The 27519-nt window shown below is 38.8% G+C and overlaps 1 protein-coding gene across 2 annotated transcripts in view; it reads left to right on the top strand.

The window, feature by feature from the left end:
• LOC150083167 (xaa-Pro aminopeptidase 1-like) overlaps window positions 1-27519 on the top strand; it is an 886380-nt gene that overhangs the window by 234039 nt on the left and 624822 nt on the right. Inside the window, exon 5 of one of the 2 annotated variants that reach the window (XM_090377885.1) lies at window positions 23725-23765. The exons of the other annotated variant lie outside the window; for it this stretch is intronic. Coding sequence (XP_090234011.1) covers window positions 23725-23765 — 41 coding nt within the window. The remainder of the gene's footprint in view (window positions 1-23724; window positions 23766-27519) is intronic. 2 annotated transcript variants of the gene reach the window in all.

The raw sequence follows: 27519 nt of genomic DNA, 5'->3' as shown, positions 1-27519 counted from the left end.
AGATTATGCACTAACCGTTCATGCTGCTTGCCTATCACAGTGGACAGCACTCTGGCACTCTCAGACTAATAATAAACTCTTTCAGTTTAAAGATGATCCAAAAATTTGGCGCTCCAGTATCCGTACATCGAGACAAGAAGAAGTAGTCCTTTTAAGGGCAAGAATAGGACATACCCATCTGACCCACCTTCATTTACTCACAGGACATGATCCACCACAATGTACACATTGTTCTAATAATTTGACTGTAAAACATATTCTTATTGACTGCCCCTATTATAAACAAGCCAGAACTTCATCCTTGATATCATTGGTTAACCTTCATAAACCAGTAACTCTTGAAAATCTCATTGGTGATAAGGCAAATATTTCCGAATTTTTTGACTTTCTCCGGCAAACTGGGCTTTTCAATTATTTCTGATTTCAGATTTTCTTTTGATCTAGGGAAAACTCATGTTTTAATATAATAAGTGAATAGGCACATTATAGCCTTAGCAGCTTATGTGCCATTAAGCCTCCAGAACAACAACAACAACAACTCTTCTCCAATGGAACCTTTATCTCATGGCTATTCCCAACCTCGTATTGTTTGGCATTACAAGAATGCAAAATGGGATGACCTGCGAGATTTCTTTTCTTCTTTTCCTTGGTCTGATTACTGTTTCAAAACTTCTGATGTCAACGTTTGCTCAGATCGTGTCAGTGAAATTATTCTTGCAGGAATGGAATCCTTTATCCCACACTCCACTTTAAAATCTCGTCCTTTATCTAAACCTTGGTTTTCCAATAAATGTGCTAAGGCTGTCCAAGAGAAGAACGTTGCATATCGTAATTGGCTTGTTTCTAATTCTTCAGTTTCATTTTCTGCCTACACCAAAGCTCGCAACAATTGTAAAGCAGTTATTAATCAGTCCAAACTAGAGTTTGAACAGGCTAAGAGTAGAAAACTTGCTTCTTGCCCTAATGGTAGCCGAGCATTCTGGTCTCTTGCCAAAGCTATTGGCCGCAACTTTTGCCCATCTCTGCTCCCACCTCTGTCCAAACCAGATGGTTCTGTTGTCACTTCAGCCAAGGATAAAGCTGACCTGCTAGCATCCGATTTTTCTTCGAGCTCATGTATTAATGATCTTGGTAAAACACCTCCCACCATTCCTAACACGCTCCATTCAATGCCTCCTGTGGTCTTCCGTCAAAAGGATATCAGAAGGATTTTGATGAATCTTGATGCTAAGAAAGCTCCAGGTCCTGATGGTATTTCTCCACTTGTTCTCAAAACCGGTGCTCCTGAACTTACTCCTATTCTTTGCCGCCTTTTTTCACTTTCTTATTCCAAAGGTGTTTTTCCTTCTGCTTGGAAATTTGCTCATATCCAGCCAGTTCCTAAAAAGGGTGACAAATCCCTCCCATCCAATTATCGTCCCATTGCTATTACTTCTACTCTTTCTAAAGTAATGGAGAAACCAATTAACCGCCAACTCTTAAACTACCTAGAAACCTTCCGTCTGATCAACGATCGCCAGTATGGATTCCGTCAGTGTCGATCCACTGGTGATATTCTGGCTTATGTTACCCATTTATGAACTAATTCAATGGAAAGGTTCGGTGAAACACAAGTAGTTGCTCTTGACATCTCAAAGGCTTTTGATCGTGTTTGGCATAAAGGTCTTCTAAACAAGCTTCCATCTTATGGTTTGCCAACTGTTTTTAGTAATTGGTTATCCAGTTTTCTCTCTGATCGCTCACTGAGGGTGATGGTAGATGGCTCTCTGTCTTCTAACTTCTCCACTAATGCCGGTGTCCCCCAAGGTTCAGTTCTTTCCCCCACTCTTTTCCTCTTGTATATCAATGACCTTCTTCCATTGACATTACCGACCGATTCCCTGCTGACTTATTAAGCAAATCACTAGAGTGACTGCTATATATCAGGATCCAGCACTATTACTCTGCTGCCAAATTGGAATCAGCCAGCCAGTATGGCTTTAAACCTGGTTTATCAACCGTGGATGCCATGAGGAGCCTAATCACTGCTGTGGAACGGTGCCAGAAAAAATATTTCTTGGCAATTGCTGTTGACTTCACTTTGATGTTCGACACTCTTTGGTAGTCGAACATCCAAAATTATGGCCAATTTATATAGTGTAATAAAAACATATGTCACAGAGAGCTATTGTAACCCCATGCCACAGAGACTGTGTGGCTGACCCTTGGTAGTCGAGCATCCAAAATTCTGGCCAATTTATATAGTGTAATAAAATTTATATAGACAAGCCAAAATTCTGGCCAATTTATATAGTGTAATAAAAAAATATGTCACAGAGAGCAATTGTAACCCCATGCCACAGAGACTGCGTGGCTGACTCTCGTGCCCAATTAAGAAGACCAAACAAATGCTGCCCTGGACATACTTCGAAGGTGGACGGAGGAGAAATTTCTGTATATCTCATCGGAAAAGACAACTTCCATCCTCCTGAAAGGAGCCCTCAATAAAAGGGTGGTCCCTCAGATAAAAATAAATGGAACCACCATCAAATTCTCCACTGATAGGTAATACCTCAGTATAGTGTTCGATACCAAACTGTCGTTTAAACCTCATCTCGCTTGAACGAGGAACAAAATAAGAAAATATTCTGGTATGGTCTCAAGGGTCACCCACCGCAAATGGGGGCCTGAAAAGGAACTCTTCTCTCTCTTTATTATAAAACCACATTCGTTCCGATGATCACATTTGTGACAACAATTTGGTATCAAAAAACCACTATGGGTGTAAATAAGAGGATACTAGATTCAACCCACCAGACAATTCTTCTCACAGTGACCCAAGCTTGCAACACGGTAAGCTCGTAACCTCTCCAAGTAGCCGACCGGGCTAGCCGGGTGGGTAAAGCACCTGCCTGGCAACCCAAAGGTCGCGGGTTCGAATCCCGCCTCGGGCTTGGATCAAAGTACTGCAAAACCTTGGGAGGTGCATTATGGCCACAGAAGCCGATGCGCCAATAACTACCAAAGGAAAAAAAAAAAAAAACCTCTCCAAGTAATTGCTGGGACCTTACCTCTGGACCTGAAAATTGTCAGGCATGGTCTGCTGTATTACTAATTGAAAGGAATTCAAATGACATTCCGAGGATTCACTACCGAGTTGACAAACGGCAGGACGGTAAAAAAATTGAAACTGCAAAAACACCTTCTGCTGGAATGGCAAAACAGATGGGCAGCCTCGGCCAAAGTTGAGGTCACACAAAAATTTGTGCCATATATAGAAAAAATTTACCTGAAATTTCCAACTTGGTTTCAACCGGGACGGGAAACTTGCTGCACTAGGAATTATCGATGATCTGCTGTGCACTTGCAGGGGGTTTGGGAGCTGGTGCCATATCATGCATCAGTGCCCACAATATGAGGATCTGGCAGAATGTTTACAACCAGATTGACCTTCATCCCACAAAATCAGGAGCAATACCTCCTAGATTCCTACGAGGAATACAAGGCATTCGCAAAATATGCTCAAGACAATTTCACAAGGAGAAACGCTGAGAACGCAGCACTGAACCACCAAAGAAATGAAGCGGAGCAGCACCCTGAAAACAACTGGGTGAGAGTGATACTGCAGACAAGACACCTAGGACCTGATGAGACAACCTGCCCAACAGCTGCGCTGATGACAAAAGGGACTATCACACATAACAAATGATACAAGAATGATTCAAGAACGTGAAAGATTCCATCATTGGACACTTCTCTCCTGGACCCGACACCACCAATGAGGACCATACCTGCAGCCTTGCTGCAATAGCTACTTGGCAATCTGTACCTCGCCCTTGCAAGGTACCTTTCAATTCACACCCTTGGCAGGGGGGGACGCGATCTCTGACACCTACCACTCACCATTCCCCTTTTTTCCCTCTGGTGGGGCATGAGCATTCCCCACTGACCACAGCAGGGGTCAATTCACTTATTGACCCCTTACTTCTATTTCCCCCCATCCTCCTGTCAACTTACACCAGTATGCCCTACATGTCAAAATTAAAACATCAAAATCAAACATTCCACCTTTCGGCACTACTCACTTTCAGCGTACAACCCTCAGAGTTTCTATATATATATATACAGTCGATTTCGGTTATTTGGGACACATCGGGACTAGTGCATTTTGGCCCGATTAAGCGGCTGCCCCAATTATCCGAAGTTTCACGTAAATAGTTAAAAATACAATTTACCCCCCCCCCCTTTACAATTACTTCACTGTACAATCAAATCACATTAGGACGACTGGCGCCTCCGTAGCCAGGTGGGAAGGAGCAGCAGTGTGTAGCACACACGCTTCTTGATTAGACCGGGGTTCGAGCCCGTCACCACCAAATATGGAGGATGCGGAAAGGTCAGGGAATGAGTACTGCATATCCCGGAGCAATATGGCCTTAGTTGCTAATGCTCCTAAAAACCAAATAACAAACAAACAAACATTAGGACGAACTCACCACAGTAAAGTACCGTTCATTATACGATGTGTTGTAAGCGCCGGTCATTGTGATCACGTTTGTGAATTGAATTTTAATTCTATTAAACAGCAATTCTAATTAGCGAAAATAGGAGGAATATTATCCACATGCTATAAAAGTAAAGATATATTAAGCACAGATTTACTCTTTATTACCTTACCAATTAAAAAATTAATGATATGTGAAAATCGGAAGAATATACATGATAATCAGAATAATTAATATGTACATACTAACTGGTTGACATTTCTGTTCACTGACATTTGTGGGTGGGGGTTAAAATTTAAAACAGTAAAAAGATTAGTAACCAATAACAAAGAACACAGCACACACAAATTGCAAGTAACACAACACGCGCAAGTGAGAACAGAGTAACAAATTACGAAGCTTTAAAAATAGGAATGAAGAGAAGATTCTGAAAATTATTTTTTTTATATGATTGAAGATTCCATGGAAGTGTAAACACATTTTACCATAATAACCCACAGAATTCCAGCCGTCGGTATTACCGCAAATTCAATAAGATCGAGTTTACTGTCCGTTTATGATATATTGCACTAACACAAAAGCCCAATAAACAGGTGACTGCTAGTTGTTTTTATTGTTTTATGGTTGTGGTCTCCAGAAATCCGACCGAACTATGTGATACGGTTGGAGACAATCGTAGGGTAATCTCCAGTGCTGAGGTCTCCTGCCCCGATTAAACCGCATTTTGTCCCAATTAAGCGAAGTAAACCCTGGCTATTTTCTCTATTGGTTTTTGTTTTTTAAGATTTGCTCCAAATAAACGGCTGCCCCGATTAACCGGTGGCCCAAATAACTGGAATTCACTGTATAAAAAACGGCAGCCTCATCCTAGTATCATTCTGTTGTGGTGTGGATTTGTTTAGCGTTCGACATGCAGTGTTTCTCTGACGATTATGGCCTCATGGTGCTCCGACAAGATGGGGCATAATTGTCAGTCTTTTCTGTCCAATTCAATACTACTTTCAGTTTATTCTTTTCTATCCAACTCTATACTACTTTCAGTTTATTTCTACTTATCTGTTTGTATTGTTGGTAAAATACATTTGCTTATAGTGATATTTCACTATAAGCAAATATATTTTACCAACAATACAATGCGTCAGATCATGGCATTTCTTCACCATGATCTGACGATTTGTTAGACAAATATAGGACATGGTGAAGAAATGCCATGAGTTAGGTCAGAATGTCTGTTTGTCTGCAATTCATGCCCAGGCATGATAGGAGGGATTATATACTTGAAAGCCTTGTGGATTAACTCAAGACTTGAACGATCCTGCAAGGCTTTGGTGGGGAGGGGATTTTTATCACCTTCTATCTACAAGTGCAGATTTTTATCTGCACTTGTAGATAGAAGGAATCTGTTTTGTAGAGATGGGATACGTTTAAACAAAGATGCTGCAAGGGTTTTTTCCAGTATCATTGAGGATACTTTAAAGATTTAGGGGAACTGCTAGTTTGGGGGGGGGGGTTAATACAGATATGTGTTTATCTGATGATATTGGTCAAAATTGCTCTTGCATCTACCTCAAGACTTCTTGTTTGTTTTCGCAACAGATCATATTAGCAAGATGTACTGAGGACAGAAACATTTCAAATGAGCAGATAGATAATGTCAGGGAAGCAGCTTTAATAACTTCTAGGGGATTGTCAGGGTAGTTAACTATACAAGAACACTAAATCTAAATTCAGAAATGTCAGATACAGTAATGTCAGAAATTTCATCAATAAAATGAGTGAATTTGAACTGTTGGTAAAGCTGACATAATAGGGTTTATGGAAACGTGGTGCCACCCGGAAATCGGGGATGATGAGTTTCAGTACTGTATGTACAATGTATTTAGGAGGGATGGGGTGGATAGAAGGGGTGATGGAGTCTTGCATCTTATCGAAAGCATCCTGAGTGCGGCGAAAGCTTCCCCGGGTTCAGAAGTTTTGCATGCTAGTATAGAATCTGTATGGTGTGAGATAGTTGGAAGTAAAGATATAATGAGAATGGGAGTAATCTATAGGCCAGTGATTTTGGAAACTACGATGAGAGCCTCTACATGGAAATGGAATGGGCAAGTCATTTTAATTTACCTCATTGTTTGAAGAAAATGGGTAGGAAACTCGACATGCAGGACAAAATTTTTAAATCAACTAGATGAATGTTTATTGTAGCAATGTGTCAGGGAAAGTACTAGGGAAAAGAATATTCAGCTAAGGTAAAGAAAGCCAACACGAGAACAACGAGAAATGTCAGATAACTTATGCGGAAAATTAGTTTCCCCGACATTGGTCTCTAGCACTGCTTGCTCGGTAAACAGATGGTAGGTATTATTGATCTGGAACCGAAATCAAGAAGGATATATTGATTGACAAGTAGGTGTAGCAAACGATGAAATTAATGGTGGTTGGCGCGACAGATGACAAGCTACTGTGTAGTCATTGGTTGGCATTATGATGTGTATTTATGAGTAAAGAACGGTGCATAATAGCATTAGCATTTGCATTAGTAGAGGCATATGATGCAAGAAAGCAAGCTTATTCAGCATCAGCCAAAAAAAAAAACACACACCACTCCCATTTCATCCCTCCGTTCGTTCGAAATACCTGTCCAGTTGAGCTTTAAATTTGTTTAGGCTATCAACTTCAACAACAAGTGATGGAAGTCGGTTCCACCAACCACCCGCTGGCCAAAGGCAAATTTCCGCACATCTATCCGACATCCGTCCTTCCTCAATTTGAATTTATGCCCTCTGAGGTGATTATTCTGAGCAAGATGAAGAATCCCATTGGCATTGAGCATGCTCAAACCATTCAAAGCCTTATACATCTCTATCAGATCACCTCGCAGGTGGCTAGTCTCCAGACTCTGTAATTTGCAAAACTTAAGCCTTTCTTCGTAAGAGCAACCCTTTGTTCCATTCACTAATCTTGTTGCCCTTCTCTGTACCCGTTCCAGCAGCTCTACATCCTTCTTGAAATGAGGCCTCCAGACCTGTATACAGTACTCAAGATGTGGCCTAACCATTGCCTTATACAAGGGAATAATCACCTCCTTATCCCTGCTAGAAAAATTCCTGTATATCATTGATAATAGTTTTGTGATGAATGATAAACAGGTAATAGTAGCGATGAATCTTTTAAAGATGGAAGAAATTTGTAAGGAAAATTAAACGTTGGTTGATTTTTTGATGAAAACTAAATTAATAAAAGTTTCATTCCGTTCATTTTTATGTTCTTCATTATGTTTTTTTTTTCTCATTATTAAAAGCAGATTTTTGGAGTTCATGAGTGTTTTTACTATACTGTTGATTTAGGATTGGTTACGAAAAAAGGAAAAGGTTTCTTTATTTTTTGTTATATTTTGTAACCTAACCTTAAACGTTAGGTTAGGAAAAGAAAGAAAGATTCTTTATATAAATATATATATATACAGTGCTTTTTTTGTAAAAAAATAGGTGCTGGTACTCATTTTTTGCTATCAGGAAAAATTGAAAATTAAAAGGATATGAAAAGTACTCCAAAAGTTGTTTTTTTCCTGGTTACTTTCGTAGTAATGTTTTTGGAATAAGAACAACAAATTTAGTATATTAACACAGTTTATTAAGCATAAATTTATTATTCAAGTATATTAAAAAAATAAGTAAATAAATCGGTCAACTACTGAGTGCCAGGCACTCAGGATGAAGGGTCTGTAGTCATGAATGGCCGTTAGTGTAGTATCTCAATAGAGAGCTTTATGGTAACTGAAAAAAGTTTCTAGTACCCCGACTTGGCCTAAAACTGAGGAACTAACGAAAACGTCTATTTCAGTCTTTGCAGTTGTTGTGAATGACAACGGTGGGAGAAGCGGCTCCGTCTTCTTCCTGGGGGAGAAGGGACTGGCAGGTGAGGGTCTGTGCAAGACTCCACGCAGGTGCCTCCCCACCACTGGCGCCTCAACACTGGCTCTCGGAGTACCTCCTTGCCGGGACAACTCCAGCTTTGAAAATTGTTATAAAGGACCTTTATAACTAATTATTTGGCAACCTTTTTGTCACCAAAAGGAGAGTTGCTTAGTACAAAGAAGCGTGCTATTGAAGTGCAATAAACAATTATTTTTTTAAAATTTTATCACAAAAAGTAAATAATAGATTTTAATCGGAATAGTTTTCCCTTGATAAACATCGAATAACGCATAGCTAATGGGATTTTTAAATTTTTAGCTCCAATACCGACGGAAATAGAGGGGGAACACGAAAATTACGCACATTTTCCTGTCTGGTGCCGCCATTTTTAATATTAAAAATATTTTTAAATTATATTTTAAACCTACTCATTAAGCTCTTTCCAATGGTGTATAATAAGCTATAGGTTGTTGATGACATTTTTGTACTCCCCATATTTACCCCCCCCCCCATTTCTCAGAAAATTTTTTTTTTCAGCAACGATCAATATGGTGTTATGTTGGCCCACATGATGTACAAATCCATGCAAAATTTCAAGTCAGTAGGTTGAGTGGTTTTGGAGATAGAATGCTGTGACAGATGGATGGACAGACGGATGGACAGACAGACAACCGAGTGACATTATAAGGGTCCTTCGTTAGACTACGGCCCCTAAAAATAATAAGTAAAAATAAATAACATAAATAAAAATATTTCATAATAAAGTTTTTGTAGAATATTCCAAATTTTTATTAAGTTCTCATCTGACGTCCTCTGCTGACTTCTTTTCTTCCTCTGTGTGTCTCTTGCTGAATGATGTTTTCGGAGCAGCCACGAATCGACATATTTTGCTGGATCAAAGCGGGTCAGTGGTGGGCCTACAAACAGCAGTGAAGAAACTGTTTTTGTCATAAACGAAGCGCTGATGAATGAATCTGATCACCAACTCAACTTCGTTGGGTTGGTGATCAGATTCATTTGTGAAAATCCTCATTCACATTCACTCGATGAAATTGGTATCATACTCAGAGCGTCCATCAAATGCTTCAATTCTTCAGAAATCATCTTTTCAATTAGGTATTCCTGAATTCCACGAATTGTTTCTCTTTCATTTAACTGTAACCTAATTGACAATTTTCTAACTTAAGTTTCACCAAATGCCACCATTTCACGTTCCGAAGGATTAATACCTTTGTTGTCCTTGTTTTCTTTCTTTTGTCATCGGTATTGTCACCAGTTCTTAAATTTGAATTTTTTTTACTGTGAACATGTAAACAGAGATATCGAAAATTTACGGAAAAATTTGGATAACGCACTTTCACGAAACAACAGATGATTATTTGTCGGGGTAAAAGAAAATCACTCCCTCCTAATTCTCAAATGGGATGCTTACAGTTGATCCATAGTGGTGTCCAACCTACGGCCCACCAGGAAAGTGGACTAAAACAGCATTTTAAATTTTGTTAATTATCAAAAAAATTTTCTCATTAAATGTTTTGTTCAGTAAATGTAATTCTAAAGAAAAAGGTTAGGTTACCTTCCTCAACTTCGGGAGCAGTTCAAGCACTAATTGTGTATTGTACTTAATAAAATTTTCAAATATTTTCAATTTTACTTTTACATGCAACAAGATATGGAAAAAGGAACACACTAAAGAAATCTAACTTCGATTTTTTTTTAATATGGTTCCTGTACGGGAAAAGTTTGGACACCACTGCAGTAGAAGGTGGACCAGAGTCCATTGGGAATACCCCTTAATCTGCTCACTGCTGACCAGCGCAACTACTCCGTATGTGGGACAGGTGGTCGAATAGGTTTTACCAGGTACCACTAAAGTTGTAGAATGGTAATCCCTTTAGCCCTCTTAATTCGCGCAGCAACACTAATTGTCTAAGTTTCCTGAAGGCCAGAAATGCGAACAGTGCATACAGAGTATATATTCTCCTAATCTGTTCGCTATATGAAAATTTTCTTGCTCAGCAGAAAGTATTTTAAATGTAACTTCCAAGGGGAATTCAAAATAATTCGCTATAAAAGGATTTCGTTAAACAGAGGTCTGACTGAGTAATTTAGAATTATAAAAATGGTTATACAGTTTTATATAGAAAATATCTTAACAATAGACAGTGAAAAATGCAAATTAAATAATTTTAAGCCTTTTTGAATAGCAAATTTAAGGAATATTACAAATTTCGAAGGCATTACATCCAAATGTCACACCACTCTTAATAAAGATGCCAGTATGCCGTACCATTGCATGCCGTCCCAAAAAAAGCACTGTATATATATATATATAGTGAATTGAGGTGTTGATTGACGTTATGATACGTGTGTATCCGCACGAGTGCCTTTAAAAATAAAAGTACAGTAATAAAAAATTTATATTTTGTTAATAAACAATTTATGTGCTAGTCCACCCATGATTCTAAAGAAAAAAGGTTAGGTTACCCCATCCATTTTGGGAGGGGTTCAAGCTCTCATGGGATTCAAGTGGAGGTAATCTAAACTTTTTTCACCATTAGGGCATATTATTGAACAAGAAAATAAAAATGCAGTAAAAAAAAATTGATTTTTTTATGAATGTATTTCTAAATATGACTGTGATTCTAAAGAAAAAGGTAAGTTACCTCCTCCGCTTCGGGAGGGGTTCAAGCTCCCATTGGATTCAAGTAGAGGTAACCTGACTTTTTTTTAACCATTATGTGGAAAGCGTTCATTAGGGCATGTGCGATTAGAGCAAGTCACAATTAGTGCTTCTGAGTGCTACTAAACTGATATTAAACCGATGTTATCGTGTGTTGTGTTCGCACACCAATCAGCACATCATTTGCCATACCTACCTGTCAATCAATATATCATTCTCGACTTTGCTCCAGACTGATAACACCTACCGTCTGTTTACCAAGCGAGCAGCACTAGAGTGCCGTATTGGGAAACTAATTTTCCCCATAAGTTATCCAACGTTTATCGTCGTTCTCATGTTGGCTTTGCTTACTTTTGCCAAATGTTCTAGATCTGATCGTTACATAAGGTGTGGCTTTGAAGTAATGAGACTTGCAATGAAATAAATATAATGAAATATTTCATACCTTAAAAGTTATTTCCCTTCAAAATAATTGCATTGGGGTTGCACACACGTCCATATATTTCTTCCAAGCACGAAAACATTTCTGGAAGTCCTTTTAACACTTTGTTTTTTTTTTCTTCTGAATTTGACTTCAGTGGACTGAAATTGAGTTCTCTTAAGTACACTTTTCAGTTTATGGAAGAGAAAAAAAAAAAAAAGTCACTAAGAGCTAGCAAATAGGGTTCTGGTGAATAGGGTGCATTTTCACACACACACAGGGATTTGCTTTTTTGGCCAGAAAGTGATGAATAGAGAGTGCATTTCGTTGATGGAGCATCCAACAATCCTTCCATAATTCAGGTCTTATCCTTCAAATCTTTTCACACAATGTTGTCAGAACTTCAGTGTAGTATGTTTGATTGTCAGAGCTTTGGTGGAACATATTCAGTCATAATAATTCCTTTAATATCAAAGAAAAGAAAAGCATGGTTTTCATTTATGATTTTCAGATTTCTTGGTTTTTTAGGTCTTTCATTATTTTTAGTTTCTAGGTGGTACTAGAACAGTCAGTTTTCATGGCAAGTAATTGCAATACTCAGGAAGTCTGGATCTTCAATTTTTTTCAAAACCACTTCACAAACTCGGAGTCTTTCTCATTCTTTGATCTTCAATCAAAGTGTTTCACCATCTTGGTGCACACTTTTATCATGCCTAAATTTTCAGTTAAAATTTGTCTAACTGTTTCTTTGTCCATATTGAGTTCTTATGCAACCAATGTAATGTATAAACGATGGTCATTTCTAATTGGTGTTCTTACCTAGTCAGGCGCCTCCGTAGCCAGGTGGGAAGGAGCAGCAGTGCGTAGCACACGCTTCTTGATTAGACCGGGGTTCGAGCCCGTCACCACCAAATACGGAGGATGCGGAAAGGTCAGGGAATGACCACCGCATATCCCGGAGCAATATGGCCTTAGTTGCTAATGCTCCTAAAAACCAAATAACAACAACAACAACAACATCTTACCTAGTCCACATTTTTATCATTTTCATGGATACCGGATGGCTAGGTCATTCATTGTCATCCGCATTCTTTATTCCTTATAAAAATCTTTTATGCCATTCAAACATGCAAGCTCATGACTTAGTATCTTCCCCATAAACTTGATGTAACAACTCATAACTTTCAGTTATGAGGCTTTTTTTTTTTTTTTTTTTTTTTGTGGTTGATTCGTTGTTCATGTCTTTTGGCTGTCATTTTCCCTGTGAACTGCAAAAACATAAGGTAATGAAAACCTCTTTCACTGAAAAGCAAATTAGTGTCGGAATGTGACTTGGCAACTAGGGAAAAGTTCAAGGTAAATTGCTGTGCCTTTGTTTCACAGTTTGTGCTTGGTGTGTAGTGGCTGTGTGTGGTCTCATTATTTAATAGCCACACCTCATATATCTTAAGATTAAATATTCTTAAGAAGAATAGTCAATCTTAAGTTAAATCAACTGATGATGTTACCAACAGCAAATTTATAATGGGAAGCATTCAAAAATTAATCTTGGAAACTACTACACTTTACATACCAATTAAAAATATTGTTCAAGGTTTAGGCCTAAATAGATGTTAGATGAACTAATGAGACGTGGCGGAGAACAAAAATGCATGGCATACATATAAATTAATGGGTGACATGGAAGCCTACGATAGATATAAGCTGGTCTGTAACCAAGTCACAAAGGAGGTTAGGCAGGCAAAGGCAGATTACGAGAAATCTTTGGCAAAGGATGCAAAGAAAAACAGCAAACAGTTCATTACCTATATAAAATGTAGAAAGAAGGGGATGAATCAGATTGGTCCACTGGATATCAATGGTTCAACTGTTGATGATCCTGCACAGGTGGCTAACAAACTAAATGACTATTTTGCATCTACATTCACACGAGGAGTTATTCAGGGGAGGGGAATGCCAGAGGTGAAGTAAATTCTGGCAGTGAGCTAGATGATTTTGTAATAACTGAGAGGAAAGCGGAGGAGAAATTGGTGATGATAAACATAAAAAAGGCACCCAGAATGGATGGGATCTATCAAGTTATATTAAAGGAGGCAACAAAGGAAGTAAGCAAATCCTTAGCCATAATTATGAGAGCTTCCTTGGACTCATGGGAGGTACCCATGGACTGAAGATGTGCAAATGTGACCCCAATTCGCAAAGGAGGATCAAAGGGCGACACAAGTAATTATTAACCTGTTAGTTTAACTTCTGTTCCAGGGAAATTAGTGGAGGCACTGGTTAAAGAAGCAGTGTAGGATCATCTAGATAAGACTTCAGTTGTAGCTTGGACACATGGTTTTGTTAAGGGGAAGTCTTGTCTGCCCAGTTTGATGGGATACTGTGATGTGGTCACAAAGCAACTGGATGCAGGGAATGACTTTAATATCATATATTTGGATCTTAGGAAGGCCTTTGATACTGTTGCACATGGAAGACTGCTGCAAAAATTGGAGCAGTGCAACATTGGATGCAAATTGCTGCTATGGATAAAGGGATGGTTGAATGGGAGAAGACAGAGAGTGGTAATCAATGGATATTGCTCTTCATGGACTAATGTTATTAGTGGAGTCCCTCAGGGTTCAGTGTTGGGTCCATTGTTGTTTTCTGTATTTATAAATGATATTGATGATGGTATATCAGGCTTAAAGTCCAAGTTTGCAGACGATACGAAAGTTGGCAGAGTTGTTAATGACACTAATGACAGTACGCTGCTGCAACAGGATCTAGAAAAGTTGAGCAGATAAGCTGAGAGGTGGCAAATTAAGTTTAACATTGACGAATGTAAAGTACTGCGTACAGGAAGCAGTCATCCCAGAGTAATATATCAACTCTGTGGTACTACACTGACAGTGGTAGAGAATGAAAAAGACCTGGGGGTAATTATGCAGGCAGATATGAAGTTTTCTGAGCAGTGCAGACAGTCCGCAAGAGGAGCTCATGGTGTCTTGTCAATGATATACAGCATAGGTTCCCAAAGTGGGCGGTACCACCCCCCAGTGGGTGCTGAAGCCTTCTGGGGGGGGGGGGGGTGCGATAGTGGGTTCAGAAGCAATTGGGGGGCATTCAGGCGGTCTAGGGGTCGGTGGCTCCTTATCCGTATTTTTATCTCCTCGGGTCCAGTGGACTCAGTTCAAAGGTTAACTAATAAATTCTATAATTTTTACTCTGTGGACACAGCTGAAATTCGCTATATGTGAAGCCAGAACTGTTTCCTTCGATTTTCCCACTTCAATTTTCAAAACCTATTGAATTTCACGCAAATGACAAAAATGTGACATCAAGTGTGTATTTTTTTAGCCCTTTTTCTGTTATTTTTCTAAACCCACCCTAATTAAAACACGACAATGCCTTTGAAACACGACAATGCGAGCTACTGTGAGTTGATATAAGAAGCAATAAAGCGAAACAGTAGCAACAACTGTTTTTGAAAGCAAACAGATCGTATTTCCTTTCTTCAACGTGTATTGCTCCTACGAACAGAAAATCAGGGAAATTCATCTTTTAGAAACGAGAAAAACTGGTGTAAAACTGATAACACTACAATGCGCATTTGATAAAAAAAAAAAAAGTTTGCTTTATTGTAATTGTTTTTAGTAAACAATATCGGAACAGCAGTTTCCTGGGTTTGATCCTCTAACGAAATTTCGAGAAAATATTTCTATTTGTAGCTGCGTTATAAACTTCGAAAACTGGTGTGCAAAAGAAGAAAAAAAAAATCATTTGCTATGAATAACGTATTGTTTCTTGAAATGTGTATTCTTCACAAAACTGCAATATTTTCCAACAGTACAAAGCTAACAGATTGCGACTAACGGCTGCCGAAAAAGTATTCTTAGAAGATATTTGCTTGTTACGCTTTGATGTCATCGCAAAGGGAGAAATTCTGTTTTAGTACAGAAGCCGAATAAATTCACTATCCACGGTCATAATGCTGTTCTGAACTGCAATAAACAGATAAAGCCGCTGAAAAATAGATTTTCTCCCCATCACTTCTCTTGCTTTGCTGTGGTTTTTGACGAGTAATTTCACAATCAAGTCGGTGACTGCTAAATGCGATGCGGTTTCTTGTATTCTCTCTCTATTTCGGGATATCTAACCGTGTGGTCATCCTGGAGTATTAACAGAAAATTTGTTAGTCAGAATGCTGCCCACCAATGGCACCAATTATCAACTGTTTTACTGGCCTTCTAATTTTCAATATGTGCAGATAATAGACTTGGGCAAAATTTGAAAGTTCTACTTCAATTAGGAGCAAAAGCCGTTTGCCCCAACATAACAAATTACTTTAGGTACCCGTAGCCAGGTGGGAAGGAGCAGCAGTGCATAGCACACGCCTCTTGATTAGACCGGGGTTCGAGCCCGTCACCACCAAATACGGAGGATGCGGAAAGGTCAGGGAATGACCACCGCATATTCCCGGAGCAATATGGCCTTAGTTGCTAATGCTCCTAAAAACCAAAAAACAACAACAACAACTTTAGGTACAATAAAGGACGACTACTGATGATTTTACTGTCTGGAAGGAAGTGTCCACAACTGTACAAGGCTGTAAGTAACTGTAGTCATTTGTATTCAAGGGCAAGCTATACGACGATGTTTGAAATGTATAATGCAGTTCACTGGCTAATATTTTCAGGGGGATTATTGCAAAATATTTTTCCGAAAAACAGTTACAATAAAGCAAAGAGGGTTTTTTATCGAATACACACTGGACAAAAATCGGAGTAATCTGAACTTAGGCATCCTACGATGAAGCTGACTTATTAGAACTTTAGCATCTGTTGTGAAACTGAATGCAATAAAGAAATACTTTCGAATCCGCGATGAAACTAACTTACTAGAACTTCAGCATCTGTGATGAAAGTTACAGTTGTGGACCTTTAACAATCTCCTGGCCTTCCTCCCACTAAAAGAGTATTTTTATTTCTTTCTCTCTGTCTCTTTCCCTTAGGGTCGGACTAGAAAGGGTGAACTCCCTCCCCTAAAGAGTTTTTTTTCCCTCAAGTGAATGAAAGAAAGTGGAAATTTCAAGAAAATTTACCCAGTTTTCCTTCATTTGGCAAACAGCAGCTCTGTCAGCGCAGTAGAAGTGAAATTACATTTGCAGCTCAGAATGGAATTCAAGCAAGCAAACATATGGAACTTTATGGTGAATTTTTCGGGCATGTGTGTGTGTGTGTGTGATAGTGAAAATTCAATTTTTCCCTGAAATTTTTTGATGGTATCAAATGCATATAAAACAACCCGTTACTCATAGTATATATATATATATTTATTTATTTCGTTTGCACACCAAATGCATGCGAAGTTCCTTCGCAACATTTGGTTGCGAAGAATTTAAGGGAACGCCTGCATACGTCGCTCCATTATGTTATTAGAGCAGTCAACAAGATTAGAAGCAATTCATTGAGTGACAGATTGTTTAGCCAACTTTGTAGTGAAAACGATGACGATTTCAATCGTTTGCTGCTTCACACAGAAGTTCGTTGGCTTTCAAAATGTATTTTTCTGAATCGATTTTACAATTTGTTTGATTCAGTCTAGAGTTCCTAGAAAACAGAGACGATGGATTGTGGGCCAACCTGATTACATCGAAAAATGACATCGCTTATTTGACAGACTTCTATAAAATATTTCTGACCGTGATTATTTCTACAATTACAAGGTGATGAATGGAATTTAATTAAAACAAAAAACGTTATTGCCGCTTTTTTAGGGAAACTTCTTCTGTTCAAGCGGAATCTAGGCCAAGGAGAATAGCCACTTTTCAAATTTATCAGCAGTGTCTCTCAAAAAGGAAGATTTACTTACATACTGCCAACACTTGGAGGTTCTCCATGCTGATTTTAATGAGCGATTCAAGGATATTCTAAACGTGAATATACCAAATTGGGTTCTAGATCCTTTCTCACATGTAAACACAGCAGGATCATCAAATTTAGAAGAGGAACTCATAGAACTCACAACAAATGAAGAACTAAAAATAAAATTCAAAAGTGGATACCAAGAGTTCTGGCTTCAGAAATCAATACCGACACTGTACCCTGGATTATGGGAAATAGTACAGAAATGTTTAATTGCATTTCTATCTTCTTATTTGGCTGAGCATGGGTTTAGTGCCGTAGCGAATTTACTATCTAAGAAAAGGAACCGATTGCATATAACTGAGCGTAGCGATTTACGACTGTTTTTAATGAAAGTTGAACCCGATATTAACAAACTTTTAAAAATGCATCAGGCTCATCCTTCACATTAATTTGTTATTTTTGCTTTGTATTTTTACTTTCTAAGTTCGAAATAAACAATTTTGTAATATATTTGATAGTGTTTTAATTATTACAATAAGATTCTTACTAATGCATTTGCAATCTCTTAATATGTATTCCGAATTTTCATATTTAACACTTTACACTTTACAATCTTTACATATGGGCTATGTTTCATCAAAATCGGTATAGCAATAACTGTGTTCAAGATGAAGCAAATATTGGCCACTACTTTTTCAATAATTTAACGGCATAAGCAGTAATCATTAGTTGCTATTTACGTCGAAAATATCAAACGACTTGAATGCAGAAAACTGTTATAATTGGGGGCGTTACAAAATTTATGTTTTGTAAAGTGGACGGTGGCCCGAAAAAGTTTGGGAACCTATGATATACAGGAATTTTTCTAGCAGGGATAAGGAGGTGATTATCCCCTTGTATAAGGCAATTGGTCAGACCACACCTTGAGTACTGTATACAGGTCTGGAGGCCTCATTTTAAGAAGGATGTAGGGCTGCTAGACGAGTACAGAGAAGGGCAACAAGATTAGTGAATGGAACGAAGGGTTGCTCTTACGAAGAAAGGCTTAAGTTTTGCAAATTACAAAGTCTGGAGACTAGGCACTTGCGAGGTGAACTGATCGAGGTGTATAAAGCCTTGAATGGTTTGAGCATGCTGAATGCTGATGGGATTCTTCCTCTTGCTAAGAATAATCACCTGAAAGGGCATAAATTCAAATTGCGGAAAGACAGTTGTAGGATAGCTGTGCGGAAGTTTGCCTTTAGCCAACGTGTGGTTGATTGCTGGAACAGGCTTCCATCTATCATTTCAGAAGTTGATAGATTAAATAGATTCAAGGCAGAACTAGACAAACGTTTGGAGCGAGTGGATAGGTGAAATGAAGGTTTTTTTTTTTTGGCTGATGCTGTATAAGCTTGCTTTCTTGGCTAGTTGATTGGTGGAACAGACTGCCATCTTTTGTTGTGGAAATTGATAGCCTAAATAAATTTAAGGCTGACGTGGACAGTTATTTGGAATGAACGGAGGGATGAAATCAGAGCATTTTTTTTTTTTTTTTTTTTTTTTTCGGCTGATGGTGCTTAAGCTTGCTTTCTTGCATCGTTTGATTCTACTAATGCTAATGCAAAATAAATTTAATAGTTAAAAAAATGTAACTGTTCTTAAGAAAAATAGTTAACATAGTAGGCGTGCATTTAAAATTGATGTTAGAATACACAACAACATTTGCTGTGGCTTTGTTCATTGTTATTTGTTTACAAATAAAGTGAACTGTTATTTGCATTTTAACCACTATTATTATCTCTTAGTCATTATAAATGTTTACAGATGTAAATAAGTTCAGTTATTAGGGGTTGATATTCGTTGAAATATACTCCACCAAACTGCTTAGCCACCAGGTATTTTATAAAATCCAGAAAATTTTAAAGTCTAGCACCTCTCAGTCCCCGAGAGTACTGGATTTTAAAGAGTTTATGTATTAAATTTTATAATTTTTTATTTTAATTTTGTTTTGCTCTGTATTTTTTGTTAGTAGGTTTTATGTTGCTTTGTTGTTTTCTCTTTGTCTTGAAATGTGGAAATGGCATGTGGAAATTTACAGTTTTTGTTTGAATTTGTTCATTGTTTCCAGCTGATCTGCCTTGCCATTTGCAAGACCTGTTTATTTTCTTCTGGCTTTATTTCTTGCCTAGAGGCATCAGTGGTTATTTTGCTGATTTAGCTGGCCAGAGAAGAAATATAACTTCATGAATTTCTATAGAACAAAATGATCACTGTGGTTCTCCCAAAAATTTTATTTTTGTATTATTTTACTTTGTAGCGGGTGTCTATATTTGCCCATTAGGTTGGTGATTGGGTTCAGGCACCAATACTATATTTGTGTGATAGTATTGGTGTGACAGTTGTATGATAGATGTGCAGAAGTTTGCCCTTAGCCAGCAGGTGGTTGATTGTTGGAACAAACTTCCATTTCTCGTTGATAGCTTAAATTGATTCAAGGCAGGACTAGACAAACGTTTCAAACATTTGGTGTGACTGAATGAGTGAAATGAGAAAGTGTTTTTTTTTTTTTTTTTTTGGCTGATGCTTGCTTTTTTGCCTCATATGCCTTTGCCAATGCTATTCATAGGTCTGCGCCGCACTGGGTCAGTGTGGATCTTTGATGTTTATTTTGGTACTTTTTATTTTTGTTAATTTCTTTATTAGTTTGAAATTAGTTTTTTTGTGTTTGTATGCAGTAGTGCCTCTATAGCTGTGTTGAGCAATTCTGCTCATACGCAGAAATCAAAGAAAAATGGGATCTTCCTACCGATGTTTTATCTGGGTCAGGGTACGAACTTTTTGATACCTCCCCTCCTCGTACATGGTGTTTGGCAGACTGTAAGTGGAAATGTACATCATTGTAATTGGAAATGAAACCATATATATTTGTGAAACAACAAGGAAGTATTTGGGGGGTTTAGATCTTTTCACAGATATGTTTTATCTATTAGTTTGACAGTTCTTGATGTATTTAGTAGTAAGAAAAAGTGGCGAGGACATGCTGTATAAAGTAATGAAAGTTTTGGGTATGGCATACACATGGCAAGGATATGCCAGTTGACATAACATGGCCTTGACAACCCCCCCCCTCCACTTACATACAGGTTACTGAGATTCCCTCCAGCTCCTATCTAGCATAACAGAGACAGCAAGCTCATATGCCAGATAGGAGCTGGAGGGAATCTATATAGCATAACAGAGGCAGCAAGGTCATACATTAGCTGATCTGGATGCCTCCTAGAGAGTTACTATTGTGTTGAGCGTTACCACAGTCCAGTCCATGGACTATCAAGCTGTCGACCTGCGAATATTGTTTTAGGGTTCTACACTTGAAATGTAAGGAAAGTTGATGATGTCCATCATAACCTCAAAAGACATCCTTTGAATTGCATATAGCAAGAAATGAAAGTGTTTGCTGGAGCTTTAGACTCTGTAGACTGAACATGGTTTCCTCCACTTCAAGCCTCCAGTAAGCAAAGTGGTATTGCACCAGTTGATGAGAGTCATCTATCACCTAGCTTGGCCTGGTAATGCAGAGTTACTCCATGTGATATTGGTGCCACACCTCAACCCCTACTTACATTGGTTCGTGCCTGGGTGGTTGTATTTTAGAACTTCTGCGTGGTTTTTATACCCAGGATTACTAACAATCCCACTATCATGCAGGTGCAAGCAGAGGATTTGGCTGTCACATATCGAATGGACCTTGCTGAAATTATGTCCTCTTGACTTAAGAGTCAACCGAATATCAATTTCCTCAGCATTTTCGACTCCCATGTATTAAGGCCAGCTCGATACCTAACAGAATTTCTTTGACAGCCTGAAGGACCACGTATGATTGTGAATGTGAAGAAGAGGGTTGCTGATGAAGATGCTAAGGGGAAACAGATATTGAGGGACTCTATCAGCCAACAGTGGCTTACGGTGGGAGAATGATGATAGCCTTGCTTAACTTGAGCTTACCAAAGAACAACTAATCATGGCTAATGTTCTTCACACACCAGGCTCTTAACACAGTTGAATAAAGAGCCTGGTGACTAGAAGAAAGGAGTGGAAGTGCTAGTCCTGGCTCTCTCATAACTCATTCCTGCTTTGGGCCAAATCTTTATCCACCCTAATTTCTTTCATATTCTTCCTCGCTGTTTCCAACCATGTTTTCTTTATTCTTCCTCTTCTAATTAGCCCCCACATACACTGGCATATGTATGATCGTATTCACTGGGGCATCTCTGGCCATTACTTTATGTGGGGGAAAACTATCTCAGTCTATAATGAAATAATATCCCAGACAAACGCAATCCACGGGCCAAATTGTATCCTGATGTCAGTGCTGAACTCTTCGGTGATCCAGTGGAGCTGTTGGAGTTTATTCTGGTTGTGCGCTGAGTTTGATGTTATTCATGTGAAAAAGAACCTCTACACCTTTCTCACCTGATAGCATCAGGTGAGAAAGGTGTAAAGGTTTTTCCTCTCTTCTTTTAGGGTAATCTGTACTTTCTTTTATTAAGCATAGTGGACAGTGGGTTGAGAGCTAGGCAGAACCTTATTATTATTGTTGTTATTAGTATTAGTAGCAGCAAATAATGCAAGAAAGCAAGTTTATGCAGCATTAGCAAAAAAAAACTATTTCACTTATCCATTCCCTCCAACAGTTTGTATAGTTCTTCCTTGAATTTATTCAAGCTATCCACTTCCACAACAACAGCAATCAACCACCTGCTGGCTAAAGGCAAACTTTTACACGTCTATTCTGCAACCATCCTTCCTCAATTTGAATTTATGCCCCCCCATGTGCATTGTCTGTGCAAGAGGAAGAAACCCATCAATACTGTGCTTGCTCGATCCATTCTAAGCTTTAAATACCTTAGTCAGATCTCCTCACAGGTGCTTAGTCTTCAGACTCTGCAATTTGCAGACCTGAAGCCTTTTATGGTAAGAGCACCCCTTTCTTCCCCTCACCAATCTCACACTTCTCTGTACCCATTCCAGCAGCTCTACATCCAACCTAAACTTTGGCCTGACTTTATATAAGATGATATAGCCTTACATTATATACAATGTTATGGCCTGACCTTATATATGGCCCTTATATGACAGGATAATCACCTCCTTATTATCCCTGCTAGAAGAATTCCTTTATATCATTGACAGCCTGTCTACATTGCTCAGAGAACTTCATATCTGATTGCACGATTACCCCGGGTATTTTTCATTTACCACTACCTTGAGTGTAGTACCACACAATCAGCAAATATAATACCTAGAGTTACTGCTGCCTATATGCTGTACATGCTGTACTTGCATTTGTCAATGTTAAACTTCAACTGCCATTTCTTAGCCCATCAGCCTAATTTGTTTAGATCTTGTTGCAGCAGCTTACTGTGATTACCATCCTTCATTAATCACCCTGCCAACCGTTGTATCATCTGCAGCTTAAACATTAAGCCTTATATACCTTCATCTGAGAGGCCTCCGAAGCCAAGTGGTCAGGAGTGGGAGTGCAGTAGCACATGCTCTTTGAGTAGACTGGGGTTCAAATCCCTGACTGCTAAATATGGTAGATCTGCTAACCCACACTGGATCAGCGTGGCAGATTATGGTCCATTTCCTTCAGCGTGAATTGTTGAGGAGGCTTCCATCCTGCAGTGGGTTGATAATGGCTGCAGTTTACATTTTACCTTCATCCGTACCATTAATAAATATAGAAAACAACAATGGGCCCAGCACTAAACCCTTGGGGATTCTGCTAACACATTAGTCCATGAAGAGCATTGTCTGTTGTGGCTTGGGACTGCCTTTACTCAAGAAATTGAAAAAAAAAAAAAAAAAAAAGTTTGAACAGAGTGGATGTATTGCTTGAAAGATGACTCTTGTTTGTAGCATCTGAAAAAGATTTTATACAGGTTGTGTATATAGCATATGTTACTACCAGTGAGAGATGTTTGGCTCAATCTCAGTGGGGAGATAGTTTTGTATCAGAAGTTGGTATAAGTCACACCAATGCTACATGAGAACTTGTGGGTATAGCATTACTGAGAGGAATAAATTAAATATTTTCCCTTCACAAAAGTTTGAATTTGCCTCACTTGCAGCATTTACAAAGATTTATTTAAAATATAAATATTATGTCATTGTATTCTTCTTTAAGTATTGCAATTTATCATTATTTTCATATAGGCTTAACGTTATCATACTGTGCAAAAGTTGACAACATGTGAGAATTGCACAATAGTTTAAGTTTTGATGTTATGAGCTGTTAATTTGATATGACTGGTATAAATCGATAAGAGTCATGTCACCTTAAGATATATATTTTATATCACAATTTTAACCCTATTTAATATATCTTTAGGCTTACCTGGAACTCCTACACAAGGAGAATGGTTGTCAAAGGTAAATGCTATTTTTTAACTTTATTGAACCAAGATACAAATACTGTTTGTGATTAATTTTTGAATAATTCAAGCATGATGTGGTATAACGAAGAAATATTTCCATTGTTTTTTTAAAATATGTGAACTTAAACAAAGGTAAAATTACTGTTTACTCTGGAGAAAGCTTTCAAGTCTATGAGACTCTTCGTCCTCATAGACTTGAAAGCTTCTGTTTTAATTTGTTTTGTGTTTCTTTACCTTATTAAAGGACTATCTACAGCTTATTTGTTCCCTTTCTCTGTAGTAAACAGTTATTTTACCTTTCTCATGAGTACTGGAGTCTGAGGCCTTTTTGACCTTGTTTGAACTTACAGTTTGATGCTGATAGTAATTTGCTATTGGTTACTCTGTTACATTTTACAGTGGGGCCTTGACTTACGATGACGTTGACATCCGATATTCTCAGGAACTGATATACCTTCCATACAATCTTTTATTTTAAGGACCAATGATATTTGCAGGTACCGATAGCTTTCTGATTGACAAATGATATTGTCACCCTTGAAAAATCAGTGGGTCTGCCAGTTGGCGAAGAGGATGTGGAGGATGTTATTGACGATCATGGGCATGAACTAACAATAGAGGAGCTACAAGAGTTGGAGTAAATTACGGAAAGTGGCACTGGAAAGGAAGAGGAAGAAAAAGACACCCAAAAAGTAGTAGTAGTAGTGGCATGTGATGCAAGAAAGCAAGTGTATGAGCTTATGCAGCATCAGCCAAAAAAAAAAAAATCACACCATTCCCTCCAAATGCCTGTCCAGTTCCTCCTCAGATTTATTCAACCTATCAACTTCCACAACGACAGATGGAAGTTTGTTCCAGCAATTAACCACCCGCTGGCTAAAGGCAAATTTCCGCACATCTATTTTACATCTGTCTTTTCTTAATTTGAATTTATGCCCCTTAGGTTCGTAATATGAACAAGTGGAAGGATCCCATCAGAATTCAGCGTGGTCTGTAATTACTTTCTTAATTCTAACTGGTCTGTAATTACTTTCTTAATTCTAACTGGTCTGTAATTACTTATACACCTCAATCAGATCACCGCGCAGGTGCCTGCCAAGTCTCCAGCCACTGCAATTTGCAGAACTTAAGCCTCTCTTGGTAAGAGGATCCCTTCATTCCCCTCACCAATCTTGTTGCCCTTCTCTGTACATGCTCAAGTATATCTACATCCTTCTTAAAATGAGGCCTCCAGACCTGTATGCAGTACTCAAGGCGTGGACTGACCATTGCCTTATACAGAGGGACAATCACCTCCTTCTCCTTGCTAGCAAAATTCCTATATCTATCATTGACAAAACCCCATGACCTGCCCTGGCAGCCTGTCTGCATTGCTCAGAAAACTTCATATCTGACTGCACAATTACTCCCAGGTCTTTTTCATTTTCTACCACCTTAAGTGTAGTACCACACAGTTGGTACGTTTCTCTGGGGTTACTTCTACCCATATGCAGTACTTTGCATTTGTCAAGGTTAAACTTCAGTTGCCACTTCTTATAATATCCGCCTTTGATGTCTTGACCAACACTTCAAATTCATCAAGTTTACTATACTTCTAGCATTGGTATACATGCAAGCATACATGCTCCTACTCCTAGTTACCCTAACACATCCCATATACCCACTTATTTCAGGATGACTGCCATCCATCCATCCCTGAAACCCCCAAAACCCCACGCTCCAGGTCGCTACTTATTTTAATAGAAGTTGTGCAAGAATCACCTTCGCCTATGGCTACTGTTAAACTATTAGTCCTTGTATCCCCCCCCCCAAGCTATCAGTTTTCCGACCCACCTAACACTGCCTCGATAACATTAGCAAATATTCTTGCACCATTTCTACTTAAGTGTATCCCATCCTTATAGAAGCAGTCTCTCCTGTTAACAAGTACAGTCCAGGCTGAAAAAAATTCTACCCCTTGAGCCTTGCACATTCTTTCCAGGGCCGAATTGATCGACAAGGCTCTCATCATATACTCCCTTCTATCATGTCTGGGCAGAATTGCAGACACTTTCAAATTCAACCCTAATTCTCGGCTTTTGTTCAACAGTGACCTGTACTTGTTAAGTAATTCTGCTGGTCTCCTACTCCTAATATCATTAGTGCCAACGTGTACAACTATCACCTTTTGTGCCCTTAAAAGATGATATCCGCTCTACAACGTCATCAACCTTTGCCCCTGGCAGATATACCCTGGTCCTGTTCCACCTATCCTTTTTACAAAGCATGTTTCCCGTTTCCCTGATAATAGAGTCTCCAACAACTACTAGTTCCTGAGTGACCAGCGCATTCTGCCTTGTGGGTTGCCGCTGTGTTGCGTGATGACCAAGTGCAAGCTCTTGCGTTGATGTGGGCAGCTGAGAGCCTGATGGGCCCCTCAATTTAGATCTTTCGAGGGCATCCACCCTGTCCTTCAAACTCTCATATAGACCCATAACAACGCTGAGTTGTCGCCTGATTTCCTTACATCGCGCGCACACACAAAGACATCCCCCATGGCAATATCATGTTCCGTTCCAGAGAGTTTGGCAAACATTTCACAAGTCGCACATATTTTTAGGCTCTGATGTGTTGGAGAATTGCCCCCCCTCAGTTCTCCCCCGAGTCACAGCACTCTTGCCACTTTGTGCCTGTTGTAGGCGCCTCCATAGCCAGGTGGGAAGGAGCAGCAGTGGGTAGCACACGCTTCTTGATTAGACTGGGGTTCGAGCCCGTCACCACCAAATACGGAGCATGCGGAAAGGTCAGGGAATGACCACCGCACCGGAGCAATATCGCCTTAGTTGCTAATGCTCCTAAAAACCAAATAACAACAACAACCCGTTGCTTTTCTGCTCTAGTTTGGGGCATGATACTTTAAATTAATAAAATCAATAAATTAAATTAATTAAATGTCAATACTACGCTATCTAATAGAAACAGTGAAGCGTATTACTCTATAAATTATACGTTAGAGCTACCTAACTGAAGTATCAGCTACCTAAGTATCAGCTGAAGAGTTGAAGACTGTCATTTCTTGTTGTGAGCATTTAAGAAAAGTGATAAAAACATCATGACATTGAAAACACTGAACTCTCGATGTGCAAAATGGAGGACGAAGTCATTTCTTACTCCAGAAAGCTACAAAAGGTCGTTAAAAAACAGTCCACTTTGGACAGTTTACCAGTAGCAACAAAAGACTGAAAAGACACCTGATGCTTGATATAGAATCCCACCACCACTATGCTACTTTTGAGGCGCCTCTGTAGCCAGGTGGGAAGGAGCAGCAGTGCGTAGCACACGCATCTTTATTAGACCGGGGTTCGAGCCCATCACCACCAAATACGGAGGATGCGGAAAGGTCAGGGAATGACCACCACACCGGAGCAATATGGCCTTAGTTGCTAATGCTCATAAAAACCAAATAACAACAACAGCCACCGTTGGTTTCATCAGCTCTGCACTTCAAGTCAAAGGTAAATGCTAATTTATTTTGTTTTTATTTTAACATGTTTTATAACTATCTTCATCAGTAATTTTTAACATGTAAGAAATATCTATTTTATATGTTGTTGGGGAATGAATTACAGGAAATCAATGTATTATTGGTTTCAACTTACAATATTTTCAACATACAATGGGTTTTGTGGAACGAATTACCATCAGATGTTGGGGTCCCACTGTACTTTTGCATAAAGTTAGCAACAAAGAATTATAACAATATTCCTAAT

Source organism: Mastigoproctus giganteus, chromosome 7 (genome assembly GCF_048544385.1).
Source record: "Mastigoproctus giganteus isolate SK-2022 chromosome 7, ASM4854438v1, whole genome shotgun sequence".
Lineage (NCBI taxonomy): Eukaryota > Metazoa > Arthropoda > Arachnida > Uropygi > Thelyphonidae > Mastigoproctus > Mastigoproctus giganteus.
This window is presented reverse-complemented; position numbering and strand designations above follow the sequence as displayed.